This window comes from Stenella coeruleoalba (genome assembly GCF_951394435.1).
Source record: "Stenella coeruleoalba genome assembly, chromosome: 7".
NCBI lineage: Eukaryota > Metazoa > Chordata > Mammalia > Artiodactyla > Delphinidae > Stenella > Stenella coeruleoalba.
This window is the reverse complement of record NC_137153.1, coordinates 82300760-82322797: the sequence shown is the minus strand read 5'-3', so window position 1 is coordinate 82322797 and position 22038 is coordinate 82300760. Positions and strand designations below refer to the sequence as shown.

The window sequence follows — 22038 nt, the reverse complement described above, 5'->3', positions numbered from 1 at the left end:
ATACTGACATAACCAAATAGCACATGAAGTAAAAAAAGTATCTGAAATAAAGTCCTCAGTGTGACGACTCCTTTTTTTTGTTTTTCCAACTTTTCGTTTTCAAATACTGTCTGATTGCTTTTACTATCTAACTGTCATCTTTTAAAGATCTGAGTATGTTTCAGGTATGTGATAATTAACCATATCCAAAAAGGAATCCATAAGTAGTAAGAGCCTAATAATATGTGATCATTTCATATTTTTTAAACTTAGAAGGTAATGACATCCACCATGAGTATAAATAAGAGATGAAAAGCACTAAGTTTTCCCTCATCTTTTCCCAGCAGGTAAACACATAAACACAACTATTCTGAAATGGTTGATAAGACAGATCTGAAGCACTTTCACTAGATGACTAAAAATAAATGCCTCCTAGAGGAATTATTATTGCCAAACAATATTTATACATATATGCTATTTTTCCTTCTAGGAAACTTAAACCAAACCATTTTATTCAGTCTCCTGCAAAAAAAAGTCTGGTTCAGTCATACCTCTCAACGCTTTCTGACTAATCATTATCTTTTTTCTTTCTTTTTTCTTCCTTTGGGCTGAACTAACTGCTAGATTTCAAGACCCAAGACCCAGTGTTGAACCTTATCACATCCTCCTATCAGGCTCATGTATTCTGTACAAATTCTGGAAGGAACAGTTACAGTTCCTGGTAAAACCCAAGTAAGTAGCCTCAGGGGACCAGTACAAGGACTTTACATCAATTTCTTTTGTAGCTCCACAGATTTCATTTTGATCCTCCCAGCTCACCCTCTATCCATTCTTTCACACCAATCCAAGGAAAACTCCACACAATTTACAATTTTACTTCTTAATATTTTCCAAAAAAAGCTTTCATAAGACAAGTTTGCAATGCCCAAAATACATAAATTCTTTCAAAAGAAAAAAACATATTTTAAAACTTTAGCATCCTGCTTTTGAAAGTGTACAAAGTTTAATATGCATTCACTTTATATCACATTCTTAAATGATTAAAATGAGGATAATATGCAAAAAAGATGGGGAACCACACCTGAAAATATAGCATTCTCTCCAGTACATGGTCTTGTAAAATACAGGTAGCCACAAAAAAATGTGCAGAATAAAACTGCAAAACATACAATTTCCTTTCTAAAGTGCACAGTATTACTGACTGTCATTTAAAATGCTTATAAAGAAATGATAGCTTACCTGCTTGTGCATTTCTATATTCAATCCATAGGACATCTCATAATACTGTCAAAGAAAGAAAAGCAATTAATCTCATGCTTTTCATCAAACAATTTCCCTAGTTTGTTCAAAGAGTCCCCAAGCAAACCTAAAAGCCTCACCTAAACCAAAATATCTGTCCTATTAATGTTGCTACATCAGGAAGAACACTCTACCGCTATCTTTAGCCTAATAAACTAGAAGCCACCTTAACACACAGACTCTAAGACAATAACTCACAAAACTAAGAAAATCAAGTTCAAACATAGCATTCTTAACATCTCCAGTGGTCTTTATACAACACAAGCAGATGACTCATGAAGGTCTGATGAAAATTTGGTACCCTATGGACTCCAATTCCTAGGCACAGCAGGCAAATAAATAACAAAAACAATGTGTCTCATACAAATGCTGACGCTTTGACAAGAACTGTTCAAAAAGGTGATGCTACTTCAGAGTTCCGTTTCTCATTTTTAGCATACTGTTCATGTTCATACATTCAAAGAAAAAAGGCTTGATAGGAAATGAATGAGTTACTCTGGAGCCTTTATGAACAAACATAAGAATACACTTGGTAATACTTCTGAAAAAGCAGATCTGAATGTTTTAAACATATAGTATAACTGGCATTACAGAAATTCTGGCAGAACAAATCAGTTACACAGGAGACTACAACACTCCTCAAACCAATGTAACACTATAGAAATTGAAAACACACAAATACACACACTAGGAACACACAGAGCGGCAGGAGGAGGAGGGAGGGAAAATTTGAAAAGATGTCTGGTGTCTTTTCTTACCCATTATTCTTTAAAAGAAATAAAATACATTAAAATTTTAACAGTTTACTGAAAAATTATCTGGTTAAAATTGTTTGCAGCAAGAGCAATAAAACAACAAAGAAAACCACCAACACAAAAACATTTTGCCTGTGACTAAACAAAATGTCAATCAGGTTGTTGTTTTTTCAATCTGTAAAAACAGAGCACAGAAAATTATACCCCATGCAGCTGAAGTTTTTGAAAATTCAAATCAAAGCTGGTTGTCAGAGGCAAGTTATAACATCCTGGAATTACAGGTTGCTAATGGGCACATTCTCACAACTTTAACTGCACTAGCACTGTGACTGTGCTCTATCCTGCAGCCTGTAGCAATCTGAACGTATTCTTGCTTTGGTAGCCCAAACTAATAGGCACTTTGAATCTGTGATACAGTTTTCTTACCATCACATAATGCCGCTGCATCTCTGTCTTCTCACTGGCAAGTTTCTCACATTCCAGCTTCAGGCTGTTCAAGAAATAAGGAAATCTAAGTACAACGCAGATCTTGACTTACATCTTTCAAATACACACTCCCTCCTCTAAATCATCACCTACAAAACGCCAAATCAACTATCTTAAATACCACCCTCATTACTGAAAAACAGGCAGGAGAGAAAAGGGTGAGTGGAACCAGCCTGGGCTTGCCCTTTCAACAAGAATCAAATGTGGGGGTTTTGTTTGTTTTAAGAAAAAACCCTCTAGCCAATTTAACTCCATAATCTCATCCAGAAATGAATATTCACTAAATTCACTTAAGAACGAGGAAATAAACATCAGTAATGCCTATATTTCCAAACACTAATAAGTCCCCCAAACTGTCACAAGGGAGTTTTTTTCTTTAATGTTCCACGAAGAGATTAATAAAAATATGAATCAAGCATGTCTTGTGAACGATGTCTTATTTTTTTCCCTCCAAAACACAGAGACAAGTTGAATACCACCACCCAGGGGCAAGGCGTGAATGGGGTTCAGTGCCTTGTTTTGGTTCCAGCATTTATGAAGTAAGAATTACACGTCATTGAAAATCCAGCGAAAGAAAAATATTTCAAAGGCACTCTAAGGTCTAATGATTGTCTCTTAAGACGAAAACATCTTTTCAGCATATAAGTAATGAAATCGCCTACTTGGCGACTTCCCACGGTTCTGGGCTCTCGGTATTTCAGCGGAAGGGCAGAAAGAAATAAGAAGGAATCAAGCCCGCTGTAATTAATAAAGAACCAAGGAAGTCAAAAGGCCCCAGAACCTTCCCAACCTTCCATTCTCCTGGCCCCAATAAATCAATATCGAAAGTTTGGCCTCAGCGTTTTCCAAGTCTCCCCAGTTTCGATTGCTCGGCCTTTTTTTTTTTTTAATTTACAGGAAAAGGACGAAACGCTTAATTTCTTTACACCTGCCTGAAGAAAAGAGGCCTTGACTTGCCTTTTCTGCCCACAAGGAAAGACGATAATACCTTTGTGGTGGCCAAAAAAAAAAAAAAAAAGGAGGGGGGCTGTGTGTGTATGTGGGGGGAAGACAAGAGCTAAGCAAATAGGAGGATCAGCTAAAGTCAATATCGTTACCTGTGGTATTGAGCCTGTAAAAACTGAAACTCTTCCTTAATCCGATCACAGGACTCGGAAATTGTAAATTTAAAGGGTTGAGCAGGCTGATGCGGTGCCTAAAGAACAACAATAAAATATTTGATTAGCCCACAGCACAAGCGAGGCGGAGAGATGTAGAGAAAACCACGCGGCGCTGGGGGAGGAGGAGGGGGGTCATGGCGCAGGCAGATTAAAACTCTCCTCCCGCCCCCTCCCCCGGCCGCACAGCCCGGCGGAAGCCGCTTGCGGGCTAGCCCCGGGCCCCCGCGTCCCCGTGCCCCCCCCGGACCCCGCAAGTTCGAGACCCCGCTCCCCTCCCACGTCAACGGCGGGCGCCCAGGAGCCGGCGCGCCTCGCCCACTGTCTCCCCACCCGGAATCGAAACTGGCCCGTCGGGGGGACGCGCGCCATGGCGTCGGGCCGCGGACAGGTCGGGGGAAGGGGCACGGCAGGCCGGCTGGCTCGCTGATCCCCGGGGCCCGCGGCGCGAGGGGCCGGCGTCCCGCACTCAGGAGCCGCCGCCGGACCCGCCGCGCCGCCGCCGAGGGCGCCCTCCCCGCCCCAGCACGGAGTCGCGCCTCCTCCATCGCTCGCCACCCCCCCTCCAGGAGTCGCGGCGCGGGGACGGCAAACGGCTCCGCGCGGCTTCCAGGGGCTTCAAAGACAACAATAAGAAAATGGCTACAACTCAATTGCTTCTCCGCACCCCCTCTCCGAAAGTGCCCCAGTGCCCGGGAGGAGTGGAGGCGGAGGAGTGGCGGGCGACTCCCCGAGCGGGGCGCGGGGTTCGGGCCGACCTCCACGCCCCTCCGGCCAAAGACACAACTCGGCGCGCAGAAGGCGACGCGGAGAATCCCCCGGCGCCGGGCGAGCCAGCGCCCCCGCCGCCCGCACTCACCGGGTGTCTGGTCTGCGGGTACATCTTGCTCAGGTCGCGAATCATCCAAACCGATTTAGTTGGCTGCGCTGGGCAGAGGCGCGCGGCTCATTGGCTTTAATGGCCCCGAGAAGGAGGAGGCGAAAGCGGCGGTGGCGGAGGCGGCCGGCCGGGTCCGAGGGGCGGCTCGGGCGGTCCCGGCCCCCGCCGGGTCTCGCGTGACGCGGGCGGCAGAAACGCGCGGCGGCGGCGGCGGCGGCTGGGTGCGGGAAGCCGGGCCGCTCCGCATTCCCCGCGGGCGTCACTGGCCCGCCGCGGGCATTGTCCGGCGCGCGTCTCCCGCGGCAACGCTCCGACGTTCGCTCCGCCGAGGCGTGCCCGCCGAGCCCGGCGCCGCTGCCGCGCCGCTCACCCGGGCGGGGAGAGTGAGAGCTCCGCGCCCCAGCGCCCGCCGGCAGCGCCACCCGCTCGCTCGCTGGCTCGCTGGCTCGCTCGGCGTCCCACTCCAAACTTTTTTTATTTGCCTTTTAATTGGTTGTTATTCCTCCAAATGAATGATCTCTCTCTTCTTTCCTAAAAGCAAACACAAACTCCTTTGGTTCGGAAGAGGTCTCGGCGGTGCTTTTTGGTTTCTCTGGAGATTTTTTTTCACCTCACAGCAACGATCTTTTAAAAGGCACCTTTTAGCTTCTTTTACCACATCTCATTTCCTTATTTTTCTTCCTTCCTGTTTTCTCGTCTTTTTTTTAACCCCAAATTGAAGGGGATTATAAAAATAAAAGAGAGTGGAAGGCTTGCGGCTTTTTTTTTTAATTCTCTCTCTTTTCAAACTCTGCGAACAGCACCTCAAAATAATATACAAGTGTGTGAGAGAGGGGAAAGAAAGCAGCCAACAGCTCAAACACCCGCTCAGAACAGCTCTAACAACACGCTCTGTGTAGGTGACTTCTTTGACCAAATTTAGCAGCGGCTAATCATTAACATTCTGATACATATTCACAACCGTCCGTGGAGGGACCGCGGAGCATCCCGGGAGATGTAGTCCACCCCCGGCGACCGCGGCTGAGGATTCGGCCAGATTGACTACAATCACCGGCCGGCCACGCGACCGCTCTGGGGCGATTTTCAAGCGCCCCGCCCACCCCGGCGCAGTAGGCGTCTCCAACAACCAATCAGAGATGGCTGAACATTAATCGCCGTCTGTGTTACTGCCCATCATTTCATTGCTGACAAATGGCGAGCTAGCGGGGAGGAGCCGGCCAGGCTGGAACCCACGTGGGGGCCGGGCGTCGTCGGTGGCTCGGACCAATGAATGGAACAGGACGGGGTTAGCGGAGGCGGGGCGGAGATGGCCCGCCCAAGGCGGAGCTTCGCCTTGGCTGAAGTTCCTTAGCGCGAGCGTTCGAACCTGGGAAACATTTGTTCGGCTGTCAATCAAAGTAACGTGGGCATGGGAGCAGCGGTGACTACTGCTGCTGTTGCTGCTGCCCTGGCTGCATCTTCAGAACTGGGTGTTGGTAGCGATGGTGGCGGCAAAATAAAGGGGGGGGGGGGGGCGGTGAGACTAGAGGCTAGTCAGAAGATCTCCTTCCGAGTCTCGTCCTCCCAGCCGCTCCCCTCCAACCCAAGCACCCTCGGCCCCTTGCCCCGAGCCGCGCCAGGAATGCGGACTAATTAGGGTCCAATGTCTCCTTAAAGAGACAAGCTCGGCCTTGTGTAACGCTGCGAAACCCCTGTTGAGACAAGAAAGGGAGGATCACGCCGATCCCACTTCGTTCGGTTCACATGAATTTTACGCGCCGCTGGAGCCGGCATAATTTTCCGTGTGAACGCGGATTCGGGCCCCTGTTCTTGTTTAGAGCCGAAGACTGAGCTGCGAGACGCTGACCCGGGTGAGGGGCGGGGACGCGGGGGTGGGGGTGGGGCGCCTCCCCGAGCCCAGAGGGAGCTGTGATTGCAGTTTAACCCCGAAGCGGGACCGCCTCCCCCGAGCAACTCTGCATGGAAGCTCCCCAAGACGCTCTGACCCGGGGTCGCGGGGGCGTAACCTTGGAGTTTCGGGGTGGGGCTGGAGGCCCGGGGGGCAGGGGTCTGAAACTTTGTCGAGAGAGCCACCTGCACCCCAGAGACTGTCAGTCGCTCCGCGCAAAAACAGTATCATCTAGATGCTGGCCCCCCGCACAAGGAAGAAAACTGCCCTCCACGCCCCGAGATGCTCCCTCCCCCGTATCAGAAGGACGAAGACCGCCCCTCATTTATCCCGCTTTTTGGAGGAGCAAGTCGAGTTTGTCGCGGTTGAAACTGGCAGGAAGCCACGCGGGGCACGAGAGATGGCGGGTCGGCCACGGCGGGGAACCAGGGCTGGAAAGGTGGGGGCGGTCCGGGGGGCAGAGCCTGAGGGAGGGACATCCCTGTGGTAGTGGTTAAAGAGGTGAGAGTGGACTTGATGGCAAGAAGGAATAGCCTGGGGCAGGCAGTGTATCCACCCCTAGTCCTCGTCCAGCCGGGGGCAGCTCCCCGGTTTAAGGGGAAGCTGCACGGCTCGGCTCGCAACTTTCCTAGCTTGCCTCTCACCATTTTTATGGGGGGGGGGGGCGCGGGGGAGCGGGCAGGAGGAATTCAGATAAAGTCGGGGGTTGGCTAACCTAATGGTCTGAGTTTTGGATGTGTATTTATGAGTGTTTTTTGCTTACTCTAACTTGAGACGTTGGCCGAGATAGCTCAGCATTCGTGAAAAACCCTTCTTAATGATATCCCTTGCCTCAGTGGACGAATCGAACAATGACTTACTGTACAGCCTAGCACATTCTATGGGCCTCTCTCTGTGCTGGGCACTTTGAAGGGCTGGTTCTAAGGACGGCTATGATGGTCTTCACCTTCCTCTAATTTGTTTACTAAAATCCTGGAACTGGAGTTCACAGAATGTTTCAATTCAGCATATATCTTCCCATCCATCCCCAAAATAAGAGAATGAAAGACTCCATGGGCAGTTTTCTGACCTTCCTCTGTCCAATACCTAGACACACATGGCTTTTTGGTACTTGAAATGTGGCCAGTCCAAAATGAGATGCTCTGTAAGTACACATACACACCGACTTTGAAGAGTGAGTACAAAAAATGTGAAATAGCGCAATAATTAATAATATCACGTTGAAATTCCAATATTTTGAATATAATTGGTTAGACAAAATATATTACTAAAATTAATTTTGTCTCTTTCTTTTTACCTTTTTAACCCAGATGCTAGAAAATTTTAAGTTACCTTATGTCGCTCACATATTTGCATTGGACTGCACTGTTTTGAAACATTCCCAGAAACCAAAAATTAGAAGTCTTGGGCGATACAGTTTCTACACTAGGACAGTGAATCTTCTAAGAACACCAGCAACTATTCTAGGGTTGGCTATTTGCTCCCACTGGAGCTTTTCAATAGTTTGTTAAATTACCCACCTCTGTAGGAGGTTCTATGTTACCAGTTCTGGCCAGAATGTTAGCAAGTTCCATGAGAACAGGGACCTGGTTATGTTCACAGCCTCACTCCAAATGCCTAGAATGATGTCTGACACATACTTGGTGCTCAGTAAATATTTGTTGACGGCATTAATGAGTGAAAGCCATGCTGTGTCAATACAGAAAGCTTTAGCATCATTTGGGCCATATTTATGGAAATGCTATGCAGTTATTTCCCAGGACAGGGAATGAGAATCCTGATAATAGAACCTGAAGAGCTATTGAAAGGGTCAGTGGACAAAGGGGAAACTATGCTCTGTTAGGAAGTATCAAATACTTGTATTAGGGACCTTTCTTCCTAATCTCTCTTGACAGTTTGTGTCAACAGAAGAGTGGTTGGAGAAATAAGGTTGTTTATTTTTTATTGAGTACAATTTTAAAATACAGCACTTGGATATGTTTCACATTTTGACCATGTGGCAGTTCTACATAATTCACAGGGATGTCTCGGAAGGATGCCAAGTGAAGCAACCCACAGCCCAGCCCGGGGTCCCAACACAGAAAGTGTCTTCTCTTCTCTCATTGCAGTTCTCCCAAACTGTTGAGCAAAGCTGTGACGTCACTTGAGGGCTTGTCTTATCCCTACCTCACTGTTGGGCCTTGGTGGGGGCCAGGGTGTGGGGGGGACTCCAAAGCAGCATTCAGGTTGGAAACTAAGCTTGGGGCTTTCAATCTTAAAGTGACATGCAAAGCAAACATATTGTTTCCCCTTAGGTTATATGCTGTAAATAATTTATTCCTCCATCAAATATTTATTGAACACCTAATATGTGCCAGGATAAGGGAATTTAGCAGCAAACGTGGCTATTTTTGATTTATTGCCTCTCAGTTCCAAATGTATCCATGCTCTTTGCCTGCTCTGTGAAAGTGGATCTGGGCCCTTTAAGCACGAGTCCTTTTACTTTTCACAACAGCAGGGTTCACACCTATTCAGCTGCTCTTGCCACACCTTCACACAGGCTCCCACTTATGCTAACTATCACAACAGCTTGCAGGGTAGATATTACAGGAGAAAAACTACGGATTTACTTTCTGAAATGGGTGGCATGGGAATGGGGTAGGTGTAGGAAAGGATAACTAAATACCATACTGCTTTGTACGAGAAAATAATTCATGAAAGGCTAGTATTATTTTCACTGGAACTGTGAAAATTCACAATTAACCATGATCTCGTTAACTTTGCCTACTCTTTTAACCTTTCTGATTTCTCCTCCATAAAGGAGGTATGATCCCTCCGTTCTAAACGCAAACATTTGCAGCTCGAAAGATATTTTATAATTTGGGACTTGCATTGGTCATAAAGAATAGATTTGGGTTCAGGATCATCTGCGAAGCTTGATCACCTCTTCTTTCCCTCTTCCCAAGAAATGAACTTCTGGAATGAATATTATTTGGGGAAAGTGGAAGCAGACACATTTTGTTGAAAACTGATCAGTTGTCTTGTAAAGTGAGCAAAACCGTAAGGGTCTATAATCTCAATGCTAGTCTGTGGGCTCCCACTGCTATAATTCAATTCAGGACTTGTCTTCAACGTTATGTAGCCTGGAACACTTCTGGTAAATCACATGACTCTCTTTTTACAAGAAATCCTTGTAAAATAGTGTGAATGAGCCATCATTCACAGTGTAATATCTGATCCAATGCACTACTACTTTTAGAAAAGACTGTGATATTCTGGGAAATTTTCATTCATGGAGACACCCCCGCCTTCGCTGCTTGGCTTTATATAGAACAAGATTTGAATGATTTAATTATAGAGTTTTATTAAATAGCTCCGCAAGAGAGACCATCTGATACCTTATCTCTGTATGGACCACAAGGGTTTACCTAGGGCTGCCACATATTATTACATCTGGTAGTATGCAAAGGGAGCGAGAGATAGGATGGATGGGTATTAAAATCCCATTTTACAGACCAGGAAGCTGATGTTCAGAGAAACCAATGGCCTCTTGAAAGTTATACAGCTAGTAAACAAGCAAGTTGGGAATCAAACCTGAGCTTTCAGATTCCACTTGTTTCCACTCCACTAGAGCTGCCCCTTGAACTGCTCAATTGTAGTCGCCACCCAGCCATTGTTCAGTCTAGCCATGTTCCTTGCTCATCTCCCCTCGTATCACAGCAAAGTTACCAATAGCATGATTGGCATACCTTTCCCCAGCACAGTTACTACTGTGCAGTGTTTTTGTAGCTTAGGGCTGATTTCTGAATCTGACAATTTTTGCTCACTCGTTCTCCATTCTAAGTTTATAATCCAAACTGAGGCACTTTTTAGAATTTATCCATAGAGAATTTAAAGAGAAATTAAGGCTTTTAAAAGGGAAGCCACGCTGGAATAATCTTATAATCTCCAGGAATGACGTTCATCAAGGATTTAAACAGTAGCATAGACTATTTTTCCTTTACAGGCTTAAGCAATTTGGTGCTTATGCTTTCTTGAAAGGAAACAGTTTGTTTTTAAGTCCTGGGAGGATTTCATCTTCTTTGAAAATTTTAAGACATATAATTTACCGTGTAGAAAATGATTTATTATGATGGTAATTGTCATGTATATTTTAATAAGACATTGAAAATGTGAAATAAAGAATTGTCAAATATTTATTGCAAATTGTATTTAGAAACATTTTTATAACATTTAGATTGCTATGCAGCAATCAGTGTTCTCTAACAACTTGCTCCAAAAACAGTAAACATGTGAATCATGTTATAAGAATTAGTCAGATTCAGAAATCTACTCAAAGATATAAAAACGCTAGATAGTAAAAACTGCACTGGCAAAAAAGAGCCTAACTGTACATTTTCTATCCATTTGAGGGCAGGGTGTTTACAATAGCCTAACACAAACCACCATACTTGACACTTAGTTTTGAAAGTTCACTTTTTGTTGAATGAAGTATGTTAGTCACATACATTTTTGAATTATTTATGCAATGCTTAGGAAAATTTATAATCAAAGTTGCATCAAAGTAAGTTTAATTAAATTTTTATTATCTGTAAAGCTACTGCATGCACAACTAGAACTTTACTAATTATTAAAACCAGATATATACAAAGTCATAGCTTAGGGAGAAGGAATTGCCAAATAAAGTACTAATTAGTCAATTCAACTGGAAATTTAAATAGTGATAAAAAGGGATGTGTCATTTTGTTTTTAAGATTTTGAGGGTCAAGACTAGAAAGCCTGTAATTTCTCTTATGAACCTTGCCTCATGGCCTTCTAGTATGTCCTAGGAAGGACCTGTATTTATTTCACAGCTAGGTTCATGTAATCAAGCCCACTGGTAGCTAACATTTACTAAGTGTGCCAGACATTGTCATATAAATAATCTACCTCAATGCCTTAATCTCCATCTCATCTTCATCTTAAAGGTGAGCCCACAGACTATTGGACAGGTTCCCAGACTTGCATAAATCCACCCAGCCTGCAAATTGCAGAGTAATATTCAAATCCAGGACTGTTTCTCTAGAAGTGTTGTTTTGTTTTCTTTTCTGCTGTTTTCAAACCATCCTTTTCTAGGTCAGAAAGGAGTATGACATTTATACTCCTATATCAAAAGTATGATACATAATTTTGATATAAAATATCTTTTGTTTTTTTCATTTTGTTTTCTTCATTTTGTTTTATAATAGTAAGTAGGGTAAGGGTTAGGGTTAGGGAGTAAGTTGTGGCTAATAATAAATTTTATAAAATCTCGCTATGCTATGGGATCTTCTTTAGGAGAATTTTGATAGGAACAAGTGAATCAGCAAATGGTTGCTAAATTTATATTTCCTCCATTGAGCAGATTAAATCCTAATTCATTAAAATTGTTTTCATGTTCTGATGAATAATCAAATGACCCAGTCTCTAAGTCCATCTTTTTATTTTATATCTTTTATTTTTTAATTCTCACCAGAGGAAATAGTCACTAAAATTAATGTTTAAAATATAGAACAAGGAACCATACTCAAGTAACTATCCAGAGTCTATTGTCAACATACTACCCTGGGAATTTAGAAATATTTGAAGTTTCAGGCATGGTAACATGCAAAAACTCTAATCATAAAGGAAGTTATCATGAATAGCAGATACACACAGACATACACACACCATGAGTTATCAACAGTTGATTTCATAGATAATTTCCTGTCCACTGATGGCTGCTCCCAAATCTTTCTTTAATTACAGAGGAAAATTGATAATTACCTAATAATATAGTTTAATTAGCTATATTTCTTATGTTTAGGCCAATAAACAATGTTCTAATGTACTTGTTTTGATTAGATGAAAAATATGTGAAGAACAGGGCACTGTATTGTTTGAGAAGATCCGTGATACATTTTACGTTGACTGTTTCATAAAGATTCTTTTTTCTCAGCAAGGTTCACTTGAGATAGTAGTCTTATGTAAACACACACACACACACACACACACACACACACACACACACACACACATATATATACCATATTCAGAACTGTTTTTTGCTAGCAAACTTAGATTTATGAGAGCTTTGAATGTCAGAAAAAAATCAAAATTTCATATCAAAGTCAAGGACAGAAATAAGCCAAATTCGTTTGTTTTCTGAAGCACTGCTGAATACATTGTCCGTATTGTACCACAGAAGGCTGAAAGCAAAACACGGGTGGGTCTCTCAAACAATCCCTGACTCTGTTTATAACAACTGAAGCTGTGCCTTTCATATCAGAGTCCCATCAGAACGGGGAGGGGGAGGAAGAGATAAGCTCATCAGTGAAATAGTGGCCTTTAACAACAACCAGTCACTTCCTGCAATCAAAACCATGCTAGCATGTGGCTTGTTCAAATAAAAATTACTGGACTGGAGCCAAACAAGGAAAAAGTAATTGATAATGTGGTTTTTCAGAAACCATCCATCCATCAAATGTGTCAGTCCTTCATAATACTTTATTTCCCTTCTGAACAAAGATCTTTAAAATTCATTGTGTGCACTTAAAAACAAAGTGTCCTTGTGCTGGTTTATAAAGATTCTCTTTTAGTTTGGGTTTGTTTTGTTATTTGATTACATTCCCTCCCATCCTGCATTTTTTTTTTTTCCAGATAGTTGCTGGAAATTTCTGCCATTCTTAAACAAAGCATCTTTGTGCTGTATCAGCTTGCATTTTCCTTGGATTGTATTTGGACGATGCCTTTTCACTGACTGCAGCACTGGAGTATTGTAGCCACAGCTTTAGTAAGTAGACTGTGACAAACAGATTCACTGGCCCTTTTTGTGTGCTGGAGCCTATGAACCTGCTGGGGCGAAATTCTACTCAGGGTAAGGCATAGGAGTGATTGCAAACAGAAGGAAAAACTGATGAGGAAACATTGTTTCATACTTATAGCTAGAGAAAGCCCTTAATAGTTAGTTACTATTAAAAAAAAAAATGTTCCACCTTCAACAGTCCCTCCAATACGTGTAAATATCTTTTAACTAAAAACGTTTCATTCATTTTAGGGTCCTAAAGATCAGTTTGCAAAACTGATCATAGCTAAAGCTCACCATCAGTATCCAAAAGAAACTTCTGTAATGAGAATTTCAGGAACATTCACTCACGTCCACTTTTGATGACTTCCATATTAAAGTCAAGTGTACTAAAGATTCAGTGCTGCGCACACACACACACACACACAGTTTTGCCATGAATATAGTAAAAAAAATCACACTTCAAAATGTGTATTTAAAAAAATATGATGTTTCCCTTAAATCATATTTTAAATGACAGTTATGTGATTATAACACTGCAACTGAAAAAAGAGAAATAATGAGGTTTTGGTGAACAAAATGATGAAGGAAAAAGTCCAGGTGATTCTGTAAATTTTTCACTTTCAGCTGCCTGTTTACAAGTAAAGGCAATCATATCGTGATCTCGTTTGTATTCTTCTAGTACTATCAACTCTTGACCTGCCAATTACTTTATGTTTATATTTAGATCTGTTGGCAGTGTCTTGGGACAGGCTAGCCAGGAGAAGGGCCCTTAGAGATGGTTGTTCCTTGTACAGCCAGCTAAGACCTGGCCAGAGAAACTACTCCTATTACCACACCAGCCATCTCAATAAAGTTTCGTTTTAAAGAAAGCCAGGAAGAAAAAGCTTCAATAGCAGCACAAAACCCCTACATTACAGCAGGTCCTGCCCCTGGAATTTCTCTTTTGGCCTGCTCTGAAATAATACTTAAAAAGTCACATTTATACAAGATAATAACAATTTTCACGTGTAACCTCTTTTCCGTCTATGGGATACTAACAACAGAATAGCAAAAAAAAGCAAATATTTGCAAAGATTGCAACACAAAGAAGTATAAAAGTGTACAAGGCTCCAGGATTATTTTTGGTGGGGGAGAGATTATCAATTTGGAAATGGCAAAGAGGTCAACTACTAAGTCAACATCCATGGTGGGTCTCTTGAAAAATGATCTAATTTAGTTTTTTGATGGGAAATTGCCCCAAAAATCAATGATACAAATTCTACTTTCAGAGGTATTCACAAGGGGCTGTGGGAACAAGTAAAATATCTTCATTCTTTGTTTTTCTACTAGAATTTACTGCATATTCAGTTTTGCTCATTGCTTCATGCTAGGCCTTATGGGAAGATGAAAATGAAACAGGTTAATTTATAGTAATATATATATATATATATATATATATATATATATATATATATATATATATATTTTTTTTTTTTTTTTGCAGTACGCGGGCCTCTCACTGTTGTGGCCTCTCCCGCTGCGGAGCACAGGCTCCTGACACACAGGCTCAGTGGCCATGGCTCACGGGCCCAGCCACTCCACGGCATGTGGGATCTTCCCGGACCGGGGCACGAACCCGTGTCCCCTGCATCGGCAGTCGGACTCTCAACCACTGCGCCACCAGGGAAGCCCTATAGTAATATTTTGATGTGCTTGATTTATTCTGTATTTTCTTAAACTGAGCTCCTCCCCATTCTGGCAGGGGCATCCAAAAAGCATGCCTCCCAGAAGTTGAGGATTTTTATAGAAATGGTTCAAAAGGGGGAAAAAAAGCTAGAATTCAATTTCTGATATCCAAAAAAAAGGATTTTTTGTCACAAGTCACTGTAGTCTTGAAAGCCAAGCTTTGTTAAAACAGAAAAGACTCTGCAAATTTGTTTTATCATCTCATCAAGAGCTAGGCAGGACTGAGTAGATGAGTTTCTTCCACGGTGAGGGGAAGCTAGGTGGTGAAGCTTACTGCCCTGGGGTAGCAGGAGGAGGAAATGACAAGAAACAAAAAGCACATAGCTTATTCCTCTTGCCATGGAGGGGCTGTGGAGAGAAGGAGGTGAGAGAGGAAGGTGAGTAGTGGTTAGATGATGTCCATCTTCATGGGGCCGACGTTCTTTGGACAGGAACCTAGGCTGCACACATAAATCATTCACTCATTTCATGTACACATATTTTCACGCTTTCTCATGTCTGAAATCAGAATGCATCAGGATGTGTAATCTTGCTAGGCACTTATTTTCTTTTTTTAGCAGCATACAGAACAGTGGTATATCTTAAAAGCAATGGTATCTTAGATTCAGTAAAATGTGCTAAGTTGGGGGAAAAGGTGAAGAGAGGGGTTTCTGTCCTCCTTTTCTACTTGGGGCTCTGTGAGGACAGAACCCTTCAGCCCACCCTCGGCAACCAAGAATGACCACAGCAAAGTAAACTCACAGATCCCCCCAAATGAGGCAGAAGGCGGACCTCCTGAACTGCTCTCTGCTTCTCCGTGGCATGGATGAGACCCAGAAGAACCAAGGAGAGTCTGGAAAGTTAAAGGAGAGTCTGGCAGGAACTTTCTGGAAGGCAGGCAGTCACTGTGCTGGGTCAGCAATGAGGACTTCTGGGCAGACTGGCTGGACGAGTTTCCATTTGGAGTCCTTAGCACCAGCAAGGGCAATGTAGGACGAAGTCACCAGGGAAATGACCAACTCCAGATCAAGATGGAAGAGACAACTGACCATCGGTCACACTATCCCCGGGCTCCAGGATCAGTTCTCAGCAGAACTTTCTAGAAGGAGAGCCACTAATCCTCTGTGGTCATCAGTTCCCGAGCAGCCCAGTCCAGTTTCTCTGCAGCAGACCTCATGGGAATCCAGGGTAGACTCTGCTGACCCGAAGACCCTGTCACCCCACTACCACCACGAAGTCACAAAGCCCCACCTCTTCCCATGTTCTACCCAGAGGCCATCCCAGGGAAAACAGGGAGAGAAAGCAGAAATCTGAAAGATGGAGCATTTCTTCCAAAATAGGCTGAGCATTTAGGTAGAGAAAGTGTGAAAATTAATCAAGAGGATGAAATTTTCTGGGTTGTTAAAAGAAATTTAGTTTTTTTTTCCCTTGCTGCTGAATTAGGCATTTATAAAAGGGATCTGTTCATAGAAAAATGAAAGAAACTGTGCTTTCTATTAACATCTGATTTGTACTATAAGTGAATATGTGACTCTAGGACCCTAGGATAACAAAGTCTAGACTCTATAGAGAGATAATATGAGAACCTACACAAATATAACATAAGGTACCCATTAACATAACATAAGAGTCTGTGAGAGAAAGACCATCTTTCAATTACACATAAATTAGCAAATTGTGATTCTATGACCTATATTGTAATATTAATGGTGCTTTAATTGAACCAAAGGATGCTGTCATTATTAACATTGTTTCTATATCTTGATAGTATTTCTTGATCCTGGTTAAAAAAGAAGCAGATCCTATGGGTGGATTATGAGCCTTTAATATAGCAGTCAAATACATGGGAAAACAGAAATCTCAGCATTGGAATAAATTATTGTCTACTTGTTGAGGGGCACTTTCAAGAAACAATGCAATAGTACAAGAAAAGAAGGGTGAGCAGATGTTAGGGACATATGGGCAAGTGGTTTGGAGGGCCTGACAAAAAGACAAGCACAGAATGACTTTATCAGAGGAGATAAGCAGGGTTGGGAGGGGGATAGAAATGGTACCCTGGTTCCTTTCTGGATGTGTCAGCTCAGTGATCTACCCCTGGCATCTTAAGTCCCCACCTGTATCCTCCCTCATAGCCGTGTTTCAAGGAGAGGAAGGCAGTGGCTCCTACTCTTGATCTGGGGTTCAATTATCAGAATCTCCCCAACCTCAGCAGAGTCTCATTGGCTACTGGGAAATGCTTCTTTGGATGCTGAATACAATCTGCTTTATTCTTCCTTCAGCCTAGAACTCAGGATTCCTACAGCCCTCCTGCCACCTCAAAATATGAGAGGACAGACTAGACACCAAGTGATGGACCATTCTGTCATGAGACAGAGTGCACTGAACATCCCTTTTGATGCAAATGAGTCCCCTCTTTAGAAAGCTGGGCTGATTGACTAAATACCATTATCACAGTGAGACTGAATGTGAGGAAGCGGTTAAACATGCTCTTTCCCCCCTTTTGAGTTTATAGCTGTCCAGAAATGAACATCAATATTTAAATGTCAGAATTATCTTAGGCTTGTAAAAAACCAATTAGCCGCTCCCTGGCCCAGTGTTTGGGGCCTCTGCAGGGCATAGTACAGGACTGTTTAGTTCTTGCGGTCAGAGGCAGGGAACTCCAGGAGAGGTCAGAGTGACAAAGGTCATTGCTGGGTTAGTAGGGTCTCCTGGGACCATCTATCCAGAAGGGACAGGAGTCTGCAGCAGCCCTTTAAGGCCATCAGAAAGGATTCAGCAGGACTGTTGGCAGCACAAAGAACACTTGGCCAGGATAGCTGCATCCCAGAAAACACATCAGACTAGAGCCTTTGATTCTGAGCAGTTTAGGGTCATCTCTGCTGACAGGTAGAAACCTCTAGACTTGTAAGACCTTGGTCAGCTATAGTGATTCTGGTTCCTCTGAAGAAATAAATCCTCCTCTCCAGCCAGAGCTTACATGTTTGTATCTGAAAGTAGGGCCCCATCTTTAGACTTAGCGCAACCTCTGCAGGGACATTTTGCTTGGCCTGGAGCGGAGAGGGTGGACCATGGGGACCACGTTCATGTTCATTAGGAAGGTTTCCCATTTCCTTAGTGGTCCAGATTCCCATGGTTTGTAACTCTCAGAGGGCCAGGATTATTATCTCTTCGGTATTTGATTTTTTTCTGGCAGACATCATTTGTTGCCTACCCAATATCTGGTCACCCATTTCTTCCTTACTGACAGAACCGCGTATCTGTGGTAACACAGGTCCCAGCCTCAGGTGAGATACATGATTTCCCACCGTCTGTGGCAGCTGGGGATGCTGAAAGTGAAGTAAGCAGGAGATTTCACGATGATGGTTTGTGGGAAAGATTTACCTCCCTCATCAAAGAGGACAGATGCAGCCAGCCTGGCTCTTTCCCCCTTGATCTCAGACACGTTGTCTGGAGCTGCCCTGGGATCAGCATGTGGCTGATTAGAGTACAGAGGTCAGAGGTCGGTTGTATCCCATACTTTCACTTATTTGACATTTATTGAGCACTTGCTACATTTCAGGCTCAATGAACAAGACACTGACACGTGTCTGAGGTCCACATTTATTGCTCCTATCAGGTGCTGCATCCCCCGTGGCTCCTTCTTGCAACAGAAATGAATACATACATGAAAATGTAAAATAAAATGAGGAGGGAATTCACAGAAGATATTAGATATCGAGAGTTTAACTGGAAGACCGGAAAATGTGACTTGGAAAATGGACAGAAGACAAGGAGGGAGGCTGGGCAACAGGAGCCATGGCCACGGTCACCCCCAAGAACAGTCAAGTCAGAATCAGGCCATGGTCTCCATCACAGCCTCCACTAAGGCTGTGACCACATCTACTGTGGCTGCTGACTTCCGCCCATATCCTAGAGCCAATATCTCAGAAGTAAGCGTCCGATTCTGCTGAGCGTCCTCAGATGCCTGTACGTTGGCAATTTCAGAAATGAGTGGCGCCTCCACTCTTGCCCAGTTCTGTGTGGAAGGGGGAGAACTAGACGCGCCCTCCTGTCGAGGGTCCACTCACGGTGCCTGAAGGCTACCCCAAAAGGAGATTGGAACACTCTAGGAGGAAGGACCAATGCTAGGTAGCCAACATTTAAAAGTTCATGATCGTGAAAATAATCTACATAGAGTATCCCCGTTTTCAAGGTAGAAAAACAGTAAAAATAACTTTCATACAGTATTTTAAGTTGTTCAAAGTACATCTGATCATCACAACACAAGATTCAGGCAGAACAGGTGTTATATCTGAGCCTCAAAAAGATGAGATTATTTTAATAGAATATAAGGTGTTCAGTGATTATCTGAATTTTTATTTAAAAAGAAAGAAATGTGTAACCTTTAGTATGAGACAGTTTCAATTGGGGATGACATTAGCATATTCGAAGTGCAAACAAATCTTCTGTAGACAATGTTGATTTATATATACAAATGAACTAGTTTTCCAAAAAGTGAAGGTATTCTGTTTGGAAGTTAAGGTGATTATTTTTCATATTAGACTCTTCTCAAATTTTATCTCAAATGGTTATCAAAATTTTAAAATCTTATTTTGTAAAGACAAAGCCACATAACAGACCTGATCTTACATTTAATTGGTGTAGAACAAGAATGGCAAAATGTGACATATGTCTTGTTACTCGCCTATCTCTTGACCTTCCCAGACATAGCTAATTAATCACGGCATTCTTCCCCAGAGTCCAGACATGGCCTCAGAATCCCTCTCTATGCAGCGCTGAAAGCAGCCCCTACCAATCAATCAGAGTTGGCAACCCTAGAGAAGCGGTGTTCAGTATGGAGTTGTAGTTGTCAAGGATTTCTTTCTTTCTTTCTCCCCTTCCTCCCTCCCTCCCTCCCTTCCTTCCTTTTTGGCTGCGTTGGGTCTTCATTGCTGCGCGCGCCGGGTTGCAGTGAGGGGGGGGGGGCTACTCTTGGTTGCCGTGCGCGGGCTCTAGAGAGCAGGCTCAGTAGTTGCGGGGCAAAGGCTTAGTTGCTCCACGACATGTGGGATGTTCCCGGACCAGGGATCCAACCCATGTCCCCTGCATTGGCAGGCGGATTCTTAACCACTGCACCACCAGGGAAGTCCCAGTCAAGGATTTCTTTTGTTTGCCCAGTATGTTGAAGTTCTGGGAAGAGCACCCTTGTTCCTGTGGAAAAGTCTTCCAAGCATGTGGTCTAAATCCTGTGCTGTTAAGCAGATTTGAAACTATTGGTTAAACTGTAGCTGTGGTCTCTTGGAATTCAAACCCCATCTCCACCAAGACAAAAGTTTTGGAAGATGTGGTAGAAAATGTCATGATGGTGGAGTGTGAGGGCGGCCTCTTAGGACACTCAGTATGGTGCTGCAAAAGAAAGACATGCTTTGTCTCTGTTGAGGGCAGACAAGCAGGAGAGAGAAGTGGTGGTGTTAAACCAATTCCTTTCTGTCCTTCTGCAGTGGTCCTATACTGCTGAAGGGGTAGTATCCCGGCATTGGCAAATTGCAAAAGTCTATTTCTCAGCCCAAGCTAAAGTGACATACTGGGGAAACCCCAGGGGCATCAGGAAGTCTGATCTCCAGGCTGCTCCCAAGCATTAGCTGCGGTTAGGAGAGAGATTAGTTTTGCCTCCCTTCTCCACCCACCCTTCCAAATACAAGACAGAGGCAGAGATCTAATTCCTCAAACTAAGGCCTAGGCACATAGAGGCTGGAGGAAAGAAGTGAAGTTGATGTTCAGTTCAGATATCAAGATGGACCACATTTCTGGCACTGGTGACTAGGCAGTTATGATGATGTTGCCAGAGAAATCTCAAATCTGGACACAGGAGCTTAAGCCCCAAGGAAATCCTTGCACCTCTAGGTCTGCACCCATTGTAGGTGAGCTGGATGGTTGAGGTGTTCAGACTTCCCAAAGCCTCTCTCCCTTCTCTTGGGGTTGCTGCTGGTGGAAATGGAGGAGGAAAGTCACCCAGCTGGCAGAACCTGAGCCACCAGATTGGCCAATTAAAGAACTCAATATACTGCCAGGGAAATGATTCAATACAGAGATGCCAATGAAACCTACTAAGGTCATCATTTATCTTATTATCCCTGACCAGCAGGACATTTGTGTGTGTGTGTGTGTGTGTGTGTGTGTGTGTGTGTATGGATGGGGGATACTGGAATCACCCTCCTGCCAAGGCCACGTGCATACAATGCCTGAGGGCAACTTTCAAATGAAACTGAGCATTCTGGGCAAGGATCAATAAGAAGACTCAATGCTAGAGTAGCATTTGCCCCTACATGTGACTTCTCCATCCCCCATTTCTAAGTGGCAAGTGTTGACTGGCATTATCCTAATTTTCTGACACCACTAAATATTAATATCTTAAAAGTCACATCTACACCTAATGGACAGGAACAGACATCATTCTGTGATACTGGACATTCAGCTATTTGCATTTAGGTGAGCTGAATAATATCTGTGTTTATATGTGGGATTATTGCATTTGTAAACTGGTGGTTCTATTGGTTATCTCTTTCCACTAAAATTCTGTTATCATGCAACCACAAAATCCAGTGGCTTAAAACAACAACCATTTATTTAGCTCCTGAGTTTGTGGGTTGGTTGGGCAGTTCTTCCGTCTTGGCTAGGCTCAACTGATCCTGGCTGAACTTACTCATGTGTCTGCAACTCAGCTGGTGGGTTGAGGGGAGAGGGGAGCTTGCGGGTAAAATGGCCTCACCTAGAATGATGTGGCTCTGCCTCCAGAGTCTTTCATCCTCCATCAGACTAGACTGGGCTTGTTCTAATGTTGGTGGCAGGGTTCTAATCGAAGAGCAGAAGCACACAGGGCCTTTTCAAACCTAGGCTGAGAACTAGCCCATTGAAACTTTTGTCCTATTCAATTGGCCATGGTAAGTCATAGGCCAGCCTGGATTCAAAGGATGGGGAAATATACTCTACCTATTAATGGAAGTTGTTGCAAAGTCACATTGCAAAGGGCATAGGTAGAGAGCAAAGAGGGGAATTGGAGCCATTTTGGCAATCAGTCAACCACAGGGGCTTTGGGGAAATTATTTAACTAGGAAGAAGAAGGTATA

General features: G+C 43.6%; 1 protein-coding gene across 8 annotated transcripts in view; it reads right to left on the bottom strand.

Annotated features, from left to right (window-relative positions):
- The window catches only part of TLE4 (TLE family member 4, transcriptional corepressor), a 228263-nt gene that overhangs the window by 149948 nt on the left and 56277 nt on the right, over positions 1–22038 (bottom strand). For 4 of the 8 annotated variants that reach the window (XM_079926676.1, XM_079926679.1, XM_079926677.1 and 1 more), the window contains exons 1-4: positions 4536–5497; positions 3617–3714; positions 2460–2523; positions 1219–1263 (exon numbers count right to left, since the gene is read on the bottom strand). In XM_079926676.1, the coding sequence (XP_079782802.1) occupies positions 1219–1263; positions 2460–2523; positions 3617–3714; positions 4536–4580 (252 nt within the window). In that variant the 5' untranslated portion in view covers positions 4581–5497. Of the gene's footprint in view, positions 1–1218; positions 1264–2459; positions 2524–3616; positions 3715–4009; positions 4493–4535; positions 5498–22038 lie in introns of those variants that run through there. The other 4 variants (XM_079926678.1, XM_079926681.1, XM_079926682.1 and 1 more) reach the window with 2 other exon arrangements.